This window comes from Sminthopsis crassicaudata, chromosome 3 (assembly GCF_048593235.1).
Source record: "Sminthopsis crassicaudata isolate SCR6 chromosome 3, ASM4859323v1, whole genome shotgun sequence".
Taxonomy (NCBI): Eukaryota; Metazoa; Chordata; class Mammalia; order Dasyuromorphia; family Dasyuridae; genus Sminthopsis; species Sminthopsis crassicaudata.
The window spans coordinates 353289801-353312122 of record NC_133619.1 but is presented as its reverse complement, the minus strand read 5'-3'; the positions used below and the strand labels follow the sequence as shown (position 1 = coordinate 353312122).

The 22322-nt window shown below is 37.9% G+C and overlaps 1 protein-coding gene across 3 annotated transcripts in view; it reads right to left on the bottom strand.

The window, feature by feature from the left end:
- Positions 1–22322, bottom strand: part of LIMS2 (LIM zinc finger domain containing 2) — a 79444-nt gene that overhangs the window by 34265 nt on the left and 22857 nt on the right. For 2 of the 3 annotated variants that reach the window (XM_074301715.1, XM_074301714.1), the window contains exons 2-3: positions 2212–2371; positions 211–277 (exon numbers count right to left, since the gene is read on the bottom strand). In XM_074301715.1, coding sequence (XP_074157816.1) covers positions 211–277; positions 2212–2367 — 223 coding nt within the window. In that variant the 5' untranslated portion in view covers positions 2368–2371. Of the gene's footprint in view, positions 1–210; positions 278–2211; positions 2372–4566; positions 4659–22322 lie in introns of all 3 variants that reach the window. The other variant, XM_074301716.1, reaches the window with a different exon arrangement.

Genomic DNA, 22322 nt, shown 5'->3' with positions numbered 1-22322 from the left:
GGAAGTAGGATTGGAGAGAAGAGAGCATCTATTTTTTATAAGGAGTAAATGAGTAATTTTCCCATAGCTGAATGTCAGGCACAATAACAAGCAATGGGGGTGATTCTTCAGGTTCCCTGCCTTACATCCCTTAAATAACACCTGCTCAAACACCTCCCTTTCCTCTAAAATCAAACCCCTTGCCCTTTGTATCTCATCCTCATTACTTACCACACGTTCCACAGCAGGGTGCAAACAGCATTTGGAAGTCATGTTCACAATATTTTCGTCCTTCGTACTGTAAGTGATACACAGAAGGGGTAAGAGATTCTGGGGTATCTTTATTTTTTGATCTATCACAGATCATATTTCCATTGTATTTCTCCTCAAAACCCCCAAATTTTGCACATAATCCTTAAACAGGCAGCATTGGAAATCACTCAATAAAAAAGGAAAAACACAAAGAAGGAACCAAAAATGGGAGGAACAGAAGAAGGATAAGAGAAAGCAAGAGGGTAACGCCAATGAGAGTCATTTCAGCCCTTTAACAAATAGAAGGCAAGTGGTGGCAAATATCAGAGTCAATATTCTATGGAACAAACAAATAATGATTACTGAGCACCTATTCTGCCTTAAGCACTTATCATCCTAGACCCTGGAAGAGATAGAAGACCTAATCCCTGTCATGAAGCCATTTATGGTCTAAGGGGAATAAAAAGGGAGAAAATGAATATGTAAACACATTAGAGAGGTGTGAATCAAAATGCTAAGAAGGGAGGCATCTAAGAGGAAGGGAGAGAAAGGAGCAGGCAGAATTTGAGTTGGGGCTGCAGGGACAGCTAGGTGACACAATGGTAGAGAGCTAGGCCTGAAGTTGCGAAGGCTCATTTCTGAGTTCAAAGCCTCAGTCTCATACCTGGTGACACTGAGCAAGGCATTGAACCCTGCTTGCCTCAGTTTCCTCATCTGTAAAATGAACGGGAGAAGGAAATATCAAACCGATCACTTGTATAGTTGCTATTACATTTTACAAATGAGGAAACTGAGGCTGAGTGCTGAAGTGACTAGGGTCACCCAGTGCTGGAACTCTGTCTTCCCAGAAATCAGCCGGAGTCAGGGTCACTAAACGTCTTTATTCTTGATCTTTTACGGTCAAGGCCAGGGGATTAGGTCTAACAACCTCACCCACACCTTCCTCCCTCAAAAGCCCAGAGAGACTGAGTCAGCTTCTGCATCTCAATTCCTCTTCCTCCTCCTATTCCTCCCACACATCACTCCCCCCTCTTTGTCCCACCAATCAAGTCAGCACAGAACAGCTGGGGAGGGTCAACCTTCAAACAAGTTAATAGGGAACCTTCCAATTGGCAACTAGTCTCACGTGCTTCATTATCCAAGTGCATTGCTCAGTTCTAGCCCTTTACAACCCAGCTAATAAGTAGCCAAGAAAACCCTAAATGGAGTCCCAAAGAATTGGAAACAATTGAACTGACTGAACAAGAGAGACTGACCTGATAAAATATGACAGTGAGGTGAGGGGACAGACATCACAGCCATGGTGGTAAGTGAAAGGAATGTGTGGAATTTGGGGTAACAGAGTTGTACAGTTTGTCTGGGGCACAGGATGGACAAAAGATGAGTCTAGAAAGAAAGAGGAGCAGCAGATGGTAGAAAGCTCTGAGTGCTGTGCTGTGCTCTGTGGCACAACCTACAGAGTAAAAGGCACAATTAGAATTGAGTTTTAGACTTGGAGGAGACCTTAGCAATGCCCTTTGGTTACACCTCCCTACATTTAAAAATGTTTCTTTTTTTCCTGTTTCACATCCTTACAACTTAAATTATTTGTAAGTATAAAGAACGTTACACCACTAAGCACACAGAGGTAGTAAGCGTTCACCTTACTCTCCATACAATAATATTCTTCTGTCTCAGAACTTCAGCTACCTGGCTTTTCTATGATGGCAAAATAAAAAAAAAATAAAATAAAAAAAAAAAACACTGATTGCCAAAGGGAAAAGTCTCAGATGCTTTGGAATTTAACAACAAGGCTATTCAGAGAAAAAAAAAAAAAAAAAAGCAGAGCAGATCCAGCAGCCAGTGAGAAAGAGTAAGAGATTAAGAACAAAGCAGCATGGGGCAGCCGAAAGTTAGAACAGCAGCAGTCCATCTCCCCAAAGGAGCATGCAGGGTAAAGGCCCAAACACAAGCCAGGGCACCATAGCAAACCATCCTCACCTCATAGAAGAGTCCATCTGGGAACTGCCGGAAGCACTGGGCGCAGACGAAACAATTTTCATGATACAACTCCCCGTTGCTATTCACAATCCTTTCAGATGGATCAAAACGGGCCTGACAGCGCTGGCATGTGGCATTTGCCAGGGCATCAGACATGTTACTGAATAAATGGGGAAAAAATCAGTCAGGTTCTGGATGGCATTCAAAAATGATAACATGCTAGGAGGTAAAGGGAGCAAAGTTTAGAGCAATAGCTCTCTCATTCTTTCTGGTAAGAACTTTTTTCTGTAATCCAGGCCCAAGGGCTAGGAAGAGAAAATGTCCCCAGTCTCAGAATTTCCCTATGTTTTATTACTTGTTTGGGACCACAGACACTTGGAACCTCATATAACATTATTTGTGGCCCCACCATTTTACAGTTTAGATATATTTCAGTCCCAATCAGGTCCAAAGCCAGAAACTGTTTTTAAAGAAACAACTTAGCAGAAAGAACAAAAAATGGGACTTGGAGTCAGGAAGGCCTGAGTTCAAGGCATATTCTGATTTTTATTAGCTGGGTGACCCTGATCACGTCAGCACTCAGCCTCAATTTCCTCATTTGTAAAATGTAATGGCACCTATACAGGGCTATTGTGAAGATCAAATGAGATGATACAAATGACATCACTTTGCAAACTTTAAAGCAGTATATAATTGTTAGCTATTATTGCTAACAACTAAAAATAAAAATAGGAATTCCTCATCAGATTAGCCCCTAAATCCTTCCAGGTCAGAATTTTGTTTCTGACATTCATTCAACCAGTCCTATTAGGCACCTGCTGTGTGCCAGGTTATTGGAAATCCAAAGAGAAAAACAAAACATTCCTTGTCCTTCTGTTCTACTTTATAGAGAAGGAATATGTACACTAGTAAATAAATACAAAAGGAAGACAAAGGAAATAGTAAATAATTTCAGTGGAAGGATAATGACAGGCCCAGGGAAGAAGGTGGCACTTTAGAAGAGTTCTAGAAAAAGCTAAGTTACAAATGTGGTTACATTTTTAAAAATAACATTACTTCCTTTTCCCATTAGCTGTCAAATGGAAGAACAAGTGACCAACAGAGAAGGATAATTGTGTTAATATTTACCAATTTACCAATGGGCAAAATACCAATTTAGCAATGGGCAAGATGCATTTGGGGTTTGAGGGTTTTGGGTTTTTTCCTGTAGCTCAGACAAATCAGAAATAACAGGAAATCCTCTAACTCTGAAATCTGAATTTCCTAATTCAATGACCTCTGAGCTGATGATGTAATGTCATTCCCAGAGCCTAAATACAGCCTTTCAGATGGCTGGTTAAAGGGCCCAGGCTTTATTATTATTGCTTTTCCCATCTCCCCATATCTACATAGTTCTTCATCTCTTAAGGCCTAGTTCAGATCCCTCCACATTCATGAAGTGGTCTCTGATCGCATTAGCCTGCAGAGAGCTTTCTTTTCTGTGAACTCCTGTGACATTTAGAGTCTTTAACATACAACTTAGAGTAGCCAATAAAAACACAACAGAACACAGATAATGTGAATTTGTGGTTTTCGAAGTCAACATGAATCCTGCATTAAGTTATATTGACACCACTGTTTTATACAACTCTTTAAGACTATCATTTGCTGTGATAAGTGAACCAAAACTCTTACTGCAGTTTTAAGTTAATAAACTGCACTCTGATGCCTTGTACATCAAGAAAATCACAAGTTCAGAACCTTTCCTTAAGTCACAATTTAGCACTGAAATGCTATTTTAATTTGGTGTCCTTCAATTGGGTCGTAGGTACCTTAAAGCCTGAATATTGTATCTGTTACTTTGTTGCATACTACAAAGCCACTTGAATAGGGCCATGTGCCTAATGGGTATTCAATAAATATTTGTTAATTGATTAACTGCTTGTTATCTCTATTCTTACTTTACTTGTAAGGCTAGGGTTTAGTTATGAACTTTTATGGATGTTAACAGGTCTTCCAGCTAACTATTTAGCCTTCTTCCATACTGCTTCCAAAAAGTCTTCCTGAAGTAGGGTTCCACTATCAGTCAGCTTTTCAAATGCCTTCTGTGATTCTTTATTACATATGGGAAAACTCATATACTCTCCAATCTAGCATTTAAGGTCCTGCATAATATTTTTCTCATCTATGTCCCTAACTTTATTTGACTTTAATTTTCTACATACATTCTTCATTTCAGTGAAACTCTATTTATAAAACTCTATTTTCTAAACTGGAAGAATGGACAGCTGGAATGGTACAGTGGATAGTGCTCTAGGATTATTAAAGCAAGAAAGATTCATCTTCATGAGTTCAAATATGGCCTCAGACACTTACTAGCTGTTTGACCCTGGGCATGACACTTCTGTTTGCCTCAGTCCTTCATCCATCAAATGAGCAGAAGGAAATGGCAAACCACTCCAACATCTCTGCCAAGAAAATCCCAAATGGGATCACAGAAAATTGGATACAACTGAAAAACGACTTAACAACATTATCTGAGTTACATTAACCATATAGTAGTAGGGGTACCCTATGTGAAGTATTCTTGTATTCTAAATGATACAGGAGATAAAGCAGGATTGTCATACAAAGTGGGGGAGAGAGGGGCAAAGGACCAGGACTTTTCTCTAAAAAACCCTTCCCTTCCAGTTACACATAATTCTCATATGAAATTTAATGATACAACTGAAATTTAAATAAACAACCACCAGGGAGTTAGAAGCCCCTCAGGCTCAAGCATCCTTCCACTGCAACATGAATAGAGCTGTTCATTCATCATAGCCTCCCTCCCATGACACTGGACCTTCTATGTGTTATCACCAAAATATGTGGAACAGAGCTTGGGAAGATTCTGAACCAGGGTAAACATGTCAGAAAGATAAATCAAAGGGGCTTATTAAAGCACAAAGGACTCACAGAGAGAACTGTAGTCTAGTGGTCCCAACATGCTCCTTTCTAGCGTGGCTTTACAGTAGCCATCAGCAATTATGTGAAGGGAATAAGAGTAGAAGAATGAAAATTCCAAGTCCTCCCCCTCCTTCACACATTCCAGGAGGGAACAGAGAATGCAATGTCTGCCTGATTATCCCCCAAGGAGAAAAATGCCACTCCCCTTTATCTGCCCCCCATTCCAAAGTGGACAACAAGCAAGATAGAGCCAAGAGCATGTCTGAGAGGCAGACAAGCCAAACCACCAAGCTGTGGGAGGAACATAACACTCCCCTCTACCCGCCTCAACTCTCTAAAATGCCAACATTGTCAATTAAGTTTCACAGTGCTACTGACATTTACAATAACTTTGTGTGTGTGTATGGGTTGCCCACCCCCTGCTTGCATCAAACTAGCAGGGAAATAAAATGGACTTGCAAGTCAAGCTCTTCTGGCATACCCACTTGTCCCAGAAAAATAAAGTTATGGGTATGGGGGTGAGGGGAAGTTTCAGGAAGCAAGAGGGATAGCAATTGTGTGTCCATGGTTCAATCAATCAACAAGCATTTATTAAGTGACTGCTGTGTACAGGGTACTGTGCTAATAGCCAGGATTTCAAAAACAAAAGTCCTCCACTCAAAGGACTTGCACCCTCATGGATTGTAATAGTTTACTATTCTACCAAGGTGTATGAAGTTATGTGTTTCAGAGAGGCTATCAGAGACACTGGAGCATTTCCATCTCTGATATAAGGCATAATTATTCCAACTACAAATTAGGTCATTGGATTGGGACACATCAGCAAAGATTCTTCTGTATGTTGTCATGATCAGCAGAAACAGTCCCTGGGCCAAATGGAAGACACTATGGTCAGAACTGTTTTCTAATGTTTCTGCAACTTTTCATGTAGAAATGTGACTTAATCTGTGTTCTAAGGCTAAATATGAATATTTTGTAAGGATATGAGAAGGGAAGAGAAGGAACTACCACATCACCAATTAACACAATCACAGAAAGCCCAAGTACTTTAAATGAATCAATCAATTTAATATCTAGTCTTAAAGAATTTGCCTAAAAAGAGGTCAATATATCCTTAATCAATTAGAACACAGTATAATTGCCTCTGTGTCCACTCTCTCCCATTGATCCTGTGTGTATGTGTGGGAGATGGCACCCAGAATTTACTATTCTTTCAACAGCACCTTAGTAAAAAAAAAAAAAAAAAAAAAAAAAAAGTCAATTTTTGATTGTTAATGGAAATTGATTGTTAATGAAAAGTCCAGCATTAACTGAAAGTACTAGAAAACTAGCCTCTCAGGGCCACAGATGCCAGAAACAAGCAGGAGTCGACTGCTTTCTGGCACCCAGTCCACAAGTGCCAGTGCCAGCTGGGAAACCAGTCTGAGATTAACTAAATTCAATATCTCTATCTTCCCATCCTGAAAAATAGTTAATCAAAAGCTGACATAAACATGAGAGGAGCATCTGTAACCAGAACATCTGTGCTCTGTGTCACCTGGGCCAAGCCCTTAGACTCTGAGTAGCTGTGTTCCCACCTATAAAAGAAGAATGACAACACACACGCTACATCTTCAACAAGGTTGTTTGGAAAAAGGGTTGTAAATCTTAGAGTGCAATATAAGTACAAGTTTTTATTATTGATTGTTGGGGTAACTCATGCTAAAGTAGCTTTTAGAAAGATGTTACAGTAGTTAGAGTATCAGGCTTGGAGTCAGGAAGACCTGAATTCATATGAAGCCTGAGGAACTTACGAGCTGTGTGGCCCTAGGAACCCTGTGTGCCTCAGTTTCCTCATCTGTAAAATGAGCTGAAGAAGGAAATGGCAAACCATTTTAGGATCTTTGCCTAGAAAACCCCAAAAGAGGCAGACCCAGCAGAAAAATGATTAAACAACAGTAATAAGTTTTTTTTTTTAAAGCAATTACATTAATAGTATAACACTATCAACTAGTTTTCTATTCAGACGTGGAATAGCTATGGTTGGTTCTTCTTTCTATATTAATTCATAAAGATGAATTAGAGATGTTATCTGGTGATTTAAAAGACTATTGTTAATGTTACCATAGAGACATATGGAAGAAAACAATATAATACTTCTCTTAATGGATTGCTGTAAGGAAAGTACTTTGTAAACCTGAAAGTATTGTGTGTTAGTATTATTATGAGGGATGATTGTTTTCTTCAAATTGCTGAAGAGCTGTATATGAAAGATAAAGTGGGTACATTGTGCTTCAATACAGAGGGCAGAGCCAGGAAAAAGGATGGAAGTCACAGAAAAGCAAATTCAACACAAAGAAGAATTTCCTAACTATATAGTGAGCCACTCACTAAGCATTTATTAAGCTACTATACACTAAGCACTGAACTAAATACTGAGGATACAAAGGAAGAAGTAAAAAAAGAAAAAAAAAAAAAAAAAGATTTTCTGCCCCTCATCTTAAAGGAGCTCACAGTCTAGCACGCAGACAATATGCAAACAACCATATACAAATAAGTTATATAAAGGATAAATTGTAGAGGGAAGACATTAGCATTAAGAAGAATTAGGAAAGATTTCTTTGAGAAGGTAAGGTTTTCTTTTGGACTTGAAAAAAGCCAGGGAAGCTTTACAAGGGGTGTCATAAGCATAAAAATTCATATTTTTGGTAGAATTTCTACAATTCTATCATCCAATGAAATGTAGGCAGGGAGTTTGCACAGTGGACCTAACTTCAAATGTGGTCTCAGACACTAGCTGTGTGACTCTGGGCAAAACCAGGCAGCCCTAGTCGCCTCAGTTTCCTACTATGTAAAATGAACTGAAAAAGGAAATTGGCAAACCTCTCCAGTATCTTTGCCAAAAAAAACCCAAAACCCAGATGTGGTCATGATGAGTCACATAAAATTAAAGCAAATGAACAACATAAAACAATGAGATGTATAGAGAAAATGATCTCTGTTCCCTCTGAAATTATATAACTTTTTTGAAGAATACCACCTTTTCTTTGATCAGAAAAGTTTTTTGTTTTGTTTTTTTGCTAAGGCAATGGGGGTTAAGTGACTTGCCCGGGAATGTTAAGTATCTGAGACCAAATTTGAACTCAGATCTTCCTGACTTCAGGGCTGGTGCTCTATCAACTACTCACCAACTGGCTGCCTTGCTCAGAAAAGTTTTGCTGAAACTTTAGGTCTTTAAGAAAAAAACTTTAAGCGTTGTAAATGTTTGTTTGTTTGTTTTAATTATGCTTTTTTGAAAGATGGGGGTTGGAATAGGGAGGAAAGCAGAGAGCCAGAAGAGCTGAGTTCAAGTCCTGCCTCTCATAGACACTAGATAAGTGATCCGGGGCAAGTCTCTTCATCTGCCCCAGGTAACAACCTCAAGTTGCATAACAGTTGCTCTCTATAATGGTAGAGAGGATTTCCTCACTGTGAGTTCCTAACATTAATAAAATGATAAGTCTTAAGCAAAAAGCTTCTTTTAGAATCCACACCTCTAACTATATACCAGAAAGAAGGGGAAATCCAAAAAAAAAAAATGTCTTTTCTGATGGATTGTATCTACTTGTTACATCAGCAGTTTTTAAGCTTTTCTATGTAATGGACCCCTCTGGCAATCTGGACCCTTCTCTGAATAATATTTTTAAAAGTATAATATAAAATACATAGGGTTGTAAAAGATAAAAGGAACAAACTATATTGAAATATAGTTAAATATAAGTTCTTTGCATCCCAATAGGAACCCCTAAGTTGGATGACTATATATGACCATTAGAGAACATTGGAGAAAATTATTCCACAGAGTCCATCTCAATAAACTCTTAAGTACCTAATAATCCTTATAGTCAGGAAGTCTGATCTAAGTCTCCCTTAATTGCTAAGACATTCCAATGAATCTAATTTGCTTTGTAAGTACTTATATTTTGAGCACGGGCTTTAAATTTGTTTACCATCAACAACTTTTAACAATCCAAAATTACGCAGTTTATAAGAATCCTATATCTATGTCTCCAGGTCTGTCTCCTTTCTTTAATTTGCCTCCTATTTCCAGTGGCCTGTTAAGACATTTTCACCACAATGTCATAACTCAGTATATTTAAAATAGAACTCACTATCTCCTTTTCTGATGAGCTCACCTTTCGATACTCCCTATTTTTGCCATGGGGAGAAAGCTTAACCATCCTTGACTTCTTAAACTTGTCCCCTAACATTGAGTCTGTCATGGGGTCTGGGCAGATAAGAGGCTCAATAGGTCAAACTTGGCTTCAGACATCTCTACTAACTATGGGTAAATCATTTAACTGCTTTGGTCAATTTCTTCAGTTGTAAAATGGCAAACCACTTCAGTATTCTTGCCTAGAAAACTCCCAATGGGGTCACAAAGAGTCGGACACAATCAAAATGAACAATAATAACCTAATTTCTAGATTGGTCCTCTATCAATCCTGTGTTCCAATGGGTAGATGATTCCTAATGCTCTAGCTCTGGATTCAATCTAACCCAAATTGAGATTCCCTTGCTTAAGAAGTTTCTTTGATTATTCCTTGTTGTCTTTGGGATAAAAAAAAAATTTTTTTTCTAAAAAAATGTTTTTAATCCTCCTCCAAATATTTAAAGTCTTAGCCAATCTGGTTCTATTCTACATTTAATTCGCATTATACTCTACCTTCTAACCTGACCTACGTGCTATCTCCTCAAATTGATATGATTCTCCCTTCCCCCCAACCTCACATCTAAAATCCATTTTCTCTTCTCTCACTCTAGAAATCTTGGCATTTGTGCTTATCTTCACTACTCCACTAGTTATCAGTGCTGGCTCCTTAAATTATCATGCATTTACTTATCCATGCAAATGCTCTATCCCACTTCCTATTAGAAAGCAAGATCCTTCCTTGATGGGTGGAATGGGAAAGGGGAGACTATTTTTCAACCAACACTTAATAAAGAGTTTTGCACATCTTAGGCATTTCATAAATGCTTTCTGGATAGTATTAAAATGAGCTAAATTGAATAATTATGCCTTTATAACCCTGATTTCCATTATTCTTTTATTCAAACACCCTTTCCAGCCAGATGGCTTTACTCCCATTTCCAGACATCTATGATCCACTCACTATCCCCAAACATACAAATCCATGTTTCTAGCTCCTTGGTTCTACTTCCCCCATCCTTTCAGTTTAGAACATCCTGTATCCTCCATTTCCCCTTTCTTCTCTTCTTATCTAAATCCTACTCTTCCTCCAAAGCCCAGATCAAGCCCCAGTTCCTCTCTGAAGTCACCAAAGCCCCCAGGGATCTTTTCCTTCCTGGAAATTCTTGCTGTCTGATACAAAAATATATTCTTTTGTGAGATAATATACAGAAACTCAAGTTTTACTCCAGAGCCTGCCATTAACAGTGAGATTTGAGGCTAGTTCCTCTGTTTGAACCTCAGTTTCCTCATCTATAAAGTAAGAATGTTGAATTAGATAAATTCTAAGCTTCCTTCCAGTTCTAACACACTTTGATTCTATTTTTAGTTATTTTATATCTGTCTTATCTCCCTAACTAGATGGTGAGAACATGGATCACATCTTTTTAGCTTTCCGTATCTCTCAGATACAGGAATTAACCAGCTGAGTGTCTTGCAAGTAAAAAGTGTTTGATAAAATGTTTGCTCATTGACTATCACAAAGCAATTTTTTTTTCTTATGGCCAACAATACAACACTCAGCCTTGGGTCTAAAAAGTCAAAGTGCAGGCTTCCTGTCAGCTCATCTATAGCAATAATATCCTACAAATGGAACTTCCTGGACCTCTTAGTGAATGCTAGCTCACAGGACGAAGAACTTTAGACCCTCTTTATTCCAAAGGGTTAATTGTTGTTTTCTGTCAAAGAAATGAATGGTAGTAACTTAAGGGCATCGAGTGTGTTAGTTAGGATCATGCTTGTTTTATATATTACTGGCAACAAGTAAATTGGGGGATAGGAACATAATGGAATAGTTATACTCTTTAAGAAATGACAACTGAAGAATTCAGAAAAATTTGGCAAGACATGTAAGAAGTGACACAGTGCAATAAGCAGAGCTAGGAGAACAATTTACAGGATTACCATAATAATATAAAAAGAAACAGCACTGAAAATCTCCGAACTTTAATCAATGCAATAAGCAAACATCACTACAAAAGACTGAGAATGAAGCACTCCTCCAGTTCCCTGGCATAGAAGAGGAAACCAGAGGCACAGAGGACATACATAGCCTTTAGGTATGGATGATAGATAGGTTAAGTTCTTCCTGTTGCAAGGAAAGGTATGGGGGAACTGGGAAGTCAGTGGGAAACAACATCAATGTTTTATTTTTAAACTAACAATATATTAACCGATTTTTTTTTAAGTATAAGGCACTTTAAACAAAACCCAAACCATTCAACAATAGGCAGACCAAATCTAAGACGGAATGACTTGATTATTTCCTTATGATTTCTCTCCTTCCTTTTTTGGGTGCATCTCAAGTTCAATAAAGTATTTTCTTTCACTATCCAAAGCTACTAAAGGGTGAAGAGGACCTTGTCTAGCAAGATCAAATCAGCAACAGGCCCTGATTGGGAATGTTGACCATAAATAACATCAAGCTCAAATGCATTTAAAATCTTAAATTAAAAAAAAAAAAAAAAACTGCATCTACTCTTGGTCCTTACAAGTTTTTCCTCTTTTTGAAACAACGTACCCTATATTTGACAGGGATGACATTGAATCTGGAGAATTTGGGAGATGCTTCAAAGGGCAAAGTTTTCTTATTGTTGTTTTCCTGTTATTGTAATAAGCTAAAAGTCTCCATCCCGGTCTCTTTTACAGACTTACCAGAAAAGAATATATCACCTTGAGCCTATTCAGACTGTCTGGAGACAAAAGCCCGCCTCAGAAGACGTCAAGTATGCCTTAGGAAACATTCCAGTAATACCAGCCCCTTCATCTCAAGAGACCTACCCAAGTATCCCGGCTGTTTCTGCCCCACCATTCAGGGACAAGCCAGTGCTGCTCTGCCGATCCTGCCGGCGTCGGTATAGCTCAGAAGATGCCAGATCTCGGAGTCTCATACCAGCCATGGTGACCGCACACCACTGTGCAAGTTGAGTAGGGAAGGCCAATTGGAAATGGGCTCTGAGAGGGCCAAAGACCAAGTGACTCACTTTTCCGGTTAGGAGGTTCGATGGACTTTTTTTTTTTTGGCAATATTCTGACAGAAAAGACAGAAGGCTGCCCCCAAAGCTGTATAATCCTGTCCTACTCTTCTAAAAGCAGGGAACTTCCTCTGGAATAAAGGTCAGCCTCTCCTACAGACCTCCAAAACAATTTCCATGAGCATCCATCCAAAGAGTCACTCTGCCTGGGTCAATATATTTCAAGAATCAATCTGCAAAAGGTCCATCTTCAATTAGGTGAATTTCATTCTGAGCCTTTTAGCATTGAGTGGTAATTCAATCCAGTAAGTCTTGAAGTGAAGCTAGTCCAGAGCATCAGAAACACAAAATGAATTAGGATGAATTAGCCCTAACCCAAAAAGAAACTCTGGAAGTATACCAGACAGAACTCCATCTGCTTGATGCTATTCTCTTGCTGGCTGCTGCATTGGACAATACCTTCACATTCCTAGGTAGAATAAACCAAGCTCTTCAAACCATTTGTGTCAAGTACAACCCTCAACAAACCAAAAAGAGGCGGGCTTGTAGACTTCTGTCCTCCAATCTGGAAGAGCTAGGGATGGAATCGGGAACTCAAGAAAAGGCACATGCTTCACATTCCAGCCTTCAGAGCCCTGGCTCTGCTTGCAGCAAACTGAACAGGGGTTTTAACCAGTAACCTACCCTTTCCACCACCTCTTCCCCACCCCTCCTCCACTCTCGGACTGAGGCTCACATTACACAAAGGGTCTCCAAAGGGCACTGCCACCAATCTGTGAAGGAAGGCGAAGTTAGTTGCAAAAAGAAAAGAAGTGGGGAGGGGAAAACTGGTGGAACTCCCTAGCCAGAATGTTATTCAATCTGGAGCAGGAGAATGAAAAGCAAGTCTGTCTCAAGGTTTGGTTTAATCTAGGAATAGGTCATTTAACTGCAAGCTTTCAGAGATGTCAAAAGGGACATTTGATGATATAGCCACAAAGCCACAAGGCTTGAGAGTCCATCAGGATGGCTGTAAGAAGGTGCCACACTCCAGTCAAATAGAACTCCATGGGTCCTAAGCTATCCAATGAAGCAGCCAGAAGGGGAGAACCAAAGGAGCATAAGAGGAAAGGCTTTGCCTTTAAAAAAATAAATAAATAAAAATTTAAAAATTTTTTAAAAAAGCACTCAGAACAGGAAGCATGAGAGGCTGGTAGATCTAGACTCAAGAAGGACAAAATGAGGAGACCAAGAAACAGCCACAACCTCACTTCTCCCTAATTAAAAGTAGAAAGCTGGCCAGTTTCCCCTGTATCTGGGCAACTAACACCTTGAGAAAAGAAATTCAAAGTTTACCTAAGCCTCAAAATATTTCCATGAAAGGTAATATTCTTTAACCTGTCCAGAGGATAGTTAGAAGCAAGAGAATATTAGGAAGGCTCAATTTAAATGCATTTTTTAATTGGGAGAGATTAGCGGAGTCACTTGTGATTTTGGAAAAAAAAAATGAACCTCTCATTCAGTATTTGAACAATTGCCATTGGCAGCTGGAACACCAAAAGTAATTACTAATACAGTAGGATGCCAACTGCTCATGAAAATCCTTAACACTGATTCAATTTCCTTTCAATTATTTCAGTGTTGTCAGAAAGCCATAGAGATATCTCCCTCTGTTTCAAAATAAGGCGCCTGGGAGGCATTAGATATTTGAAATACTCTTAATGGATAGAAGTAGTATACTTTCTTCACAACACACACACACACACACACACACACACACACACACAAATGATAAACCACTAGTAGGGGCTCAGGACTACATCAGAATATATTCTCCCCAAAACAGTCTACTTATAAAACTTTTTAAATGAGATATAGCCATGTGGGAACTGTGACCGCCTCCCACCCTGTTCTTGAATAGAGAGGAAGAAATTAAGTGACTTGACCAGGATCATTCAGCTAAGTAAATGTCCAAAGTAGGATCTGAACTCAAGGCTTTCTTCCTGCTCTAAGTTCAGCAGTCATATACTGTGCCACCCAATCAAGTAAAGAATAAAAAGAGAAAGTTTAAAACAAAACACAAAAGCAAATACAGCAAATGTTATTATCCCCATTTTCTAGATGAGAAAACAAAGGCATAAAAGTTAGATGATTGCCACAAATAATTGTGATAAAACTGGGATTAAGCCCAGAAGATAAATCAATAAAAAGACCACTAGATTTAGAGTCAAATGAACTATACTCTAGGCTCTCTTTTGTCATAACTACAGTCTCAAGTTTCCCCATAGAGATTTTAATATATCAAAAATTACTGTAAATGAGAATTTGAAGGGAATTTTGTGGAAGCTGAAAATGAAGATCCTGTAGATGACACAGCTTTGACCTACATGTAGACTATGACTAAACATTTAACCCAAATTTTACAATAAAATACCCCCATAAAAGAAAAAGAAAAAAATTAGACTTCTCTATTACAAAGAGAGAGACAAAACATTTTATGAAGATTTCCTAGATCAGGATGCCACATCCCTAACCTGTAACGTGGAAGAGATAATCATATGAGATCTTGGACAAATTAGTTCTCTAACTTCAGTTTCTTCATCTATAAAATTAGTAAATTTGACTATGATACTTTCTATCTCTGATATTATTACATGGCTCTGTGCTCTAGACCCTTTTGAACTACACTATTTTATAAACATCTGTCAATGAATAAACATTTGCTACTAATAACAGCTAATGTTTATGTAGTATTTATTATGTGACAGGTACTGAGTTATGCACTGGAAATACAAAAAAGCAGAAAATGGTCCCCAGTCTACTCAGTCTAATGGGAAAAACAATAATATGCACACCAGTTTGTACACACTATATACTGGGGGAACTTTAAATAATCAACTGTGAAAATTATAGATGTTTGTCCCTTGAGTAGTTTTTTCTTTTAACCTTTCAAAATGCATTTATGTTTATCTTTTCATTTGATTATTGCAGCAGCTGGACATGACACTTTGGGTACCCAGAGGGCACTGCGTGTTGTCCCAATAATACAGAAAGTTAACCTAACTAGTAGATATTTTCTACTAACAGGGAATATTTGATCCAATTTAGCAAACCCTACAACACTGTTTTAGGCACTAGGAAAGATTTAAAGCTTCCAAAGACCAGTGTTCCTGGCTTCATGGAGTTCCTAGCCTTCTATGGGAATACAGTAAAGAGTTAACTATTTATGTCTGCTTCCTGAGTTCTAATGGATAAAACCAGAATGGAAGCTGATACTGCAGGGGTTGTCACTTCTCTGTCCTTCAGTCCCATCAGAGGCTCAGCCTCCTTTTTCTGGTTGTACCTTCTCTCCCTATCCCTCAGAGCACTTCTGGCCCACCTGCCCTCATAGAGGTTACTGTAGCTGCCTCTTCTGGATTTCCTGGCTGGTAGAACTAAGATTAGCAGGAGGACCCATAGCCAGGGCTCTTTACATACACCATACCAGCTTAACATTAAAGCAGTGGGCAAGAGAGTTGGGAGGAAGATTCAGGTGGGGCAGAGTTCAAATCCTGCTTCAGAAACTTACTAGCTATATCATCCTGGGCAAATATCTTAACTACAGGAGGAGAAAGAAGAGGAGGGGGAAAAGAGAAGGAGAAAGTAAAGAGAAGAGGAAGAAGGAAAAGAAAAAAGTGGTGGTGGTAGTAGAACAACAACTAGTAATTGACAAATCCATAACTAGGAAAAATTGTACTTAAAATAAGTACCACAAAATTGTATTTGAGTTAAGTACTATAAATTACTTCAGACAAGAGACACAAAGTACACCCTAAGTTGTTGGATTTTGCTTTTGAAGGGGGGGGGACAGGAGAAGACAGAGGGAACAGAACAGGCTGAAGAGCTGTTCCATATAGCAGCTTCTTATTTTAATTAATTATTCTTTCCAACTAAATGCTAAGCACTATGGTCTCTAGCTATAGAAGTATTCTTAGAGTCCCTTAAATTTGGTGCCCTGGGACAAAGCCCCTTTTATATTAATGTAGATCATGTGGCCATGTTGCTCTGGGCCCAAAGAAAGCCAAAAAAGCTGACTCATTCTTAGGCTTTTGATTAATCAGAATATTGATAATGTCCTGAATAAGAAAGGTCAATATTGTCCTGTCCTGGTCAAACAACATCCAAAGAACTATGTTCAGTTCTAGCTACATTTGAGGAAGGACATTTACAAGGCTGAAGTCATCCAGAGAGAGTATCCAAAAGAGTGCAGGTTTACACAGTGTGCCATAGGAGAATCATTTGAAAAAAGTGGGAATGTATACTTGGAAAAGAGATGATTTGGGGAAACTTTCATAAATGTCATAAAGGACAAAGATTAAGACTTGTTCTTCTTCCTAAAGGACTGAATTAGGAACAAGAGTGGAAGTTGTAGAGTTAAGCTCCCAGTAAAGAAATAGTCTCATAATTAGAGCTATCCACAAGTGAAATGAGCTACTTTGTGGGTCCTCCACAAAAGGAGTCCCCTACGGATGTGGGAAAACTGGGACACTGATACATTGTTGGTGGAGTTGTGAAATAATCCAGCCATTCTGGAGAGCAATTTGGAACTATGCCCAAAAAGTTGTCAAACTGTGCATACCCTTTGACCCAGCATTGCTGTTATTGGGATTATATACCAAAGAAATACTAAAGAGTGGAAAGGGACCTGTATGTGCCAAAATGTTTGTGGCAGCTCTTTTTGTTGTAGCTAGAAACTGGAAGTTGAATGGATGTCCATCAATTGGAGAATGGTTGGGTAAATTGTGGTATATGAAGGTTATGGAATATTATTGCTCTGTAAGAAATGACCAGCAGGAGGAATACAGAGAGGCTTGGAGAGACTTAAATCAACTGTTGCTGAGTGAAATGAGCAGAACCAGAAGATCACTATACACTTCAACAACAATACTGTATGAGGATGTATTCTGATGGAAGTGGAAATCTTCAACATAAAGAAAAACCAACTTACTTCCAGTTGATCAATGATGGACAGAAATAACTACGCCCAGAGAAGGAACACTGGGAAGCGAATGTAAATTGTTAGCACTACTGTCTATCTACCCAGGTTACTTATACCTTCGGAAGCTAATAATTAATGTGCAACAAGAAAATGGTATTTACACACATATATTGTATCTAGGTTATATTGTAACACATGTAAAATGTATGGGATTGCCTGCCATCGGGGGGAGAGAGTGGAGGGAGGGAGGGGATAATTTGGAAAAATGAATAAAAAAAAAAAAAAAAAAAAAAAAAAAGGAGTCCCCTACAAGAAGATAGATGAAGTCTATCAAAGACTGGGTGGCCACTTATCAGGGATGTTGGAAGGGAGACAGAAACAGAAAGGGGCTTAATAGTTTTGCAGGTCCTTTCCAATTCTGGGCTTCTGTGACCCTTATTTTCAATGGCATACAACAATGAATTTCACATTGCACTAGACAGCATTGTGCTCTTTTGAGCCACAGTAACACTCCCAGAATCCCTTCCAGGGAAGTAGACAAAAGCAGCAAAAATGGTAGCTTTTCCTGGAATAACTTCATACTCTTGGCTGCCTTTTCCATCTATCTGTGCTGTCCTGCATGAATTCAGATCTGATTGTGTCTAGACATATCTGTCTATATTTTGAAGATGCAGCACAAATAACTCCTTGTGTTTTGGAAAGCCTAAGGACTTTGTTTTCTCTATATAAATTCTGAGCCTATGTGGTTATACACCCACATAAGTATATAATAACAATAACAATAATAGTCAGAATTTATATATTGCTGTAAGCTTTGCAAAGTATTTTGCATGTGTCTTCTCATTTAATCCTGACAACAATTCTGGGAAGGAGGTACTTTTATCTTCATTTTACAGATGAAGGAATAAAGGCTGATAACAATCAGGAGTCTTGCTCAAGGTAGCTAAGTAGATATCCGAGGTAGAAGTTTAACGTAGATCTTCCTGACTCCAAATCCAGCATTCTAACCATTATGCCACACATACACACACATGTTTATGCCTACATGTAATTAAATATGATGTGGCATTTTACTTAGCATAAGTACAGTACTTTAGATATTTCCATACTCTTATTTCAAAATTTCCTAAACTGTAGGTCACGATCCCATATGTGGTCAAATAACTGAATATGGGGGTCGTGAAAAATTTAGCAGCAATAAAAGGTATCAAAATACTTCACCAGGATTAATTCTTTACATAAAGAAAATAAATAAGCACATTCATTTCATTAGTATGCAAATTTAATTTCACCTTTAATAAATGGTAAAATTATATGTATACTAAAGAATTGTTTTAAAATAAATTTCTTTATGATTTATAATCAGTAAATGTTTGATTTATATACCTATTTTATATACTTATATACTTGGGATGGCATAAAAATTACTCAGACAAAAAAGGTTCACAAGTAGAAAAAAATTTAAGAAGCATATTACTGATGTCTCTATAATTTCATGAGAGAGGAAGGGCAAACCACTGCCTTTTTCATTATATAAATGAGAAGGAGATTAAGTACACTGAGGTTAATGTCTTGTCCAAAGGCATAAAGCTAATTAGTGGCAGGGTCAGTCTAAAAGCCCCAACTAGAACTAGATTATTTCCCTGATTCTGGACATTGAACTGCACTAACAATCACACGTATGCCTATGGCTACAAAGACATTATCAGGAGGCCTTGACACAGCAGACCTCTAGAGCCTTGATTAATTTGTCTTAAGATCTTTTTGTCTTGGTGGTTGCTATCAATCAGGATGCAATAATATTATTGCCTTGTAGGAAAAGATTAAGGATTCAAATATCACTCAGACTATTGTGACCAGGGGGATTTCCAAGCAGAGAAAACCACAGGTTTATCTATGTATAGGTAAAGGCACCTCAAACAATAATTAATCCAACTCCCTCTTTTTTACCACTGAAGAAACTGAGCCCTAGAAAGGTAGATGTTAAGTGACTTGTCCAAGATCACAAAAGTAGCATGGGTCAAAGGCAAGATTTGAACTCAAGTCAGTGGGTTTTTTGAATCTCAGAACCAATGTTCATTTTGCTATATTGCGCTAAGAGGAAACCCAGGGTAAAAAATGAGAGGGGATCCTATAAACTTTCTTTAGAAACAGAGGTTTCCAGTTCTCAATCCTTTCTTTGTAGAACAGAAGATCAGGAATAGCCATTTTCTTCAAGAGGTCATAATATCTAGAGGTGGAGGAAACTGAAAGCTTGGGACTTAAAAGTGGTGGCACAGAGGCCTACTAATCAAATTACCTTAGTGATAAAATACTCCAAAGAAGTCAAAGAAAGAAAGAAAATTTCGATATACACAAATATCACTTTTTGTGATAGCAAAGAGCTGGAAACAAAGTGGATGCCCATTAATTGGAGAACTGAAGTACATTAGGAACCCTACACCTCTAAGATAAATTTCAGAGGTTCTTCAACTTTTTATGTTATGAGTCCCTCTAACTGTATGATGAAACCTATAGACCCCTCCTTAAAATGCTTTTAATTGCATAAAAGAACATACATAGGACCTAAAGGAAAGCAATTATATTAAAGGATTAATATCAAAACATTTTAAAAACAAGTCACAGACTGCACATTAAGACTCTCTGATCTGGTATAACCCTCTCATTTTACAGAGGAGGAAACTGAGGCCTAGTAAAGTTGAATGACTTGCCAAACTGCACAGGTAGAAAGTAGCAAATAGAGGCAAAAATGTAAACCATGATGTTCTGGCTCCAAAAAGCCAGAGGCCTTTCTACCACGTCACATATAAGTAGAATGGAACATTCTTGAAATGATAACTATGTAATTTTTTTTAAAAAACCCAAAACATGAAGACTTATTTATATTGATGCAGAGTGGAATAAGCATATCCAGAAAAGATATATGTACATAACTATAATAACAATATAAATGAAAAAAGGAAACCAAAAATTTTAACTGAATGCTACAAAATTATAATGACCACGATTGTACCCAAATAAAAGATGAGAAGGTGTAACTCCCTCTTATAGAAATGGGAAACTGTGGGTGTGAAGCATTATATATCATGTCAGACTAAGTTGATACACTAGTTAGTTTTGCTATACTGACTTTGCTTTTTCATTTTTACTTCTCTGTTACAAGAGATAGGAAATTAAGGTGACACTAAAAAAAAAGCAATAAAAATGTTTAATGTTTCAAGCCATTAATAAGTAATATCAAAGCAAAGATATACAAGAAATGATAAAGGGAAAAAAAGAGTTAAAAGGAGAGGAGATTTAGAAATTTACAAAATGTACATGCAAAATTACCTTTCACTTCTACTCTTCTATTCCTCCTTCTCTACAGACAAAAACACAAGTTTTCTATTATTATATTTTCTATTATTTTCTATCTATATTAACTTGCTATCACATTCTTGCTCATTTCTATCCTTGTCCCTGCATTTAAGTACACTCTTGTCATTAACTACTCTAACCTCTGCTCCTGAGAATCTTTAGGAGCCAAGAGCTTCTTAGCATATATCAGTCTGAAATTCCAAGAGCATCCTTAATTCCAGGCTGTGATTCCTAAGATAGCAATGCCAAAGGCAAAGAATTATCCACCTGGCCTCATGTAATACCACTCAAGCCTATAAATTTCTCCTCCTAAGCTAGGTAACAGATAAAAACATCAGCAGCTTTTTTGAAGCTGTTAGCCACTTAATGAGAAGTCTCATACTGATAACTGATTGGCCCAATCAAAGATGAAGAATTATTCTGTAACCAGCAGGAGATTCTTAAGTGAGACTTTGGATGAAAGAATTCTAAATCTATAGCTCAACCCTCTCTACCAGAAGCCCAGGAACTCCAGAGCAAAGCCTGTGAAGACTAAGGTCTTCTTCTTTATCCATAACTCAACCTCCAGCTCTCCTAGCCCTTTCGTGTAGCTGTCCCAGCTATAATCATAGTTAGAGGGGAGTGAAGGAGGATGAGGTAAACTAAGCCAGCTATGTGGGTTTGGAATCTTCAGGATATGAAAATTCATCTCAAGGGATATCCTGACAATGAGAGGATATCCATCAAGATAAAGGTTCAAGTGAACATAACTGCAGCATATTTTGCCTCTTAAAAAAATCAGCAAGGAAGCAAAATACAAAATTTAAAGCAACACAAAGACTGCTATTTAAAATATTAACCAAATTGGGAAGAAAAGTTCTGCTATCACTATATTTCATCCACATTATTTTATTATATGAATGGGGACTGATGTGATATATCTGGAAGCTCTCTTCCCACATTCTTGCTTCTGAGGGAAAGATGAGCTTCCCATACTGATGGACTAAGTGGTAGATTCTGAGTGACACTAGAAAGGACCCTAAACTCAAAAATATTTCCTCTTAAGATCTGCTATGGAAAACTAGGATTCCTGCCTTAGAATTAAGGTACTTAGCTCCAGCTTTTCACTTTTAATAGATAAAAACCTTGAGAAGAGGCAGATAGTAAATCCTTACCAATTATTATTAACAGACTTGTGTGAAGAAAGAAAGAAAGAAAGAAAGAAAGAAAGAAAGAAAGAAAAGAAAGAAAGAAAGAAAGAAAGAAAGAAAGAAAGAAAGAAAGAAAGAAAGAAAGAAAGAAAGAAAGAAAGAAAGAAGAAAGAAAGAAAGAAAGAAAGGAGAGAGGGAGGGAGGGAGGGAGGGAGGGAGGATAAGTGGAAGAGAAATAGAGATAGATGAATCATCAGCAAAGATGATAATTAAATAATTATTAGAATTCAATAATTCAATAATTATGAAAGAGAGTTTGATGAGTTCACCAAATGAGATACTATAAAAGAAAAAGAAAAGAGGGTTTAGGGACAGCGCTTTGAAAATACCCATGGTCATAGATGAAACACAAAGGAGATTAAGAAACCCCATTTTTTTTAGGCTTTTGGGGGGTTAAGTGACTTGCCCAGGTCATATAGCTAGGAAGTGTTAAGTGTCTGAGACTAAATTTGAACTCAGGTCCTCTTGAATTCAAGGCTGCGTTCTATCCACTGCGC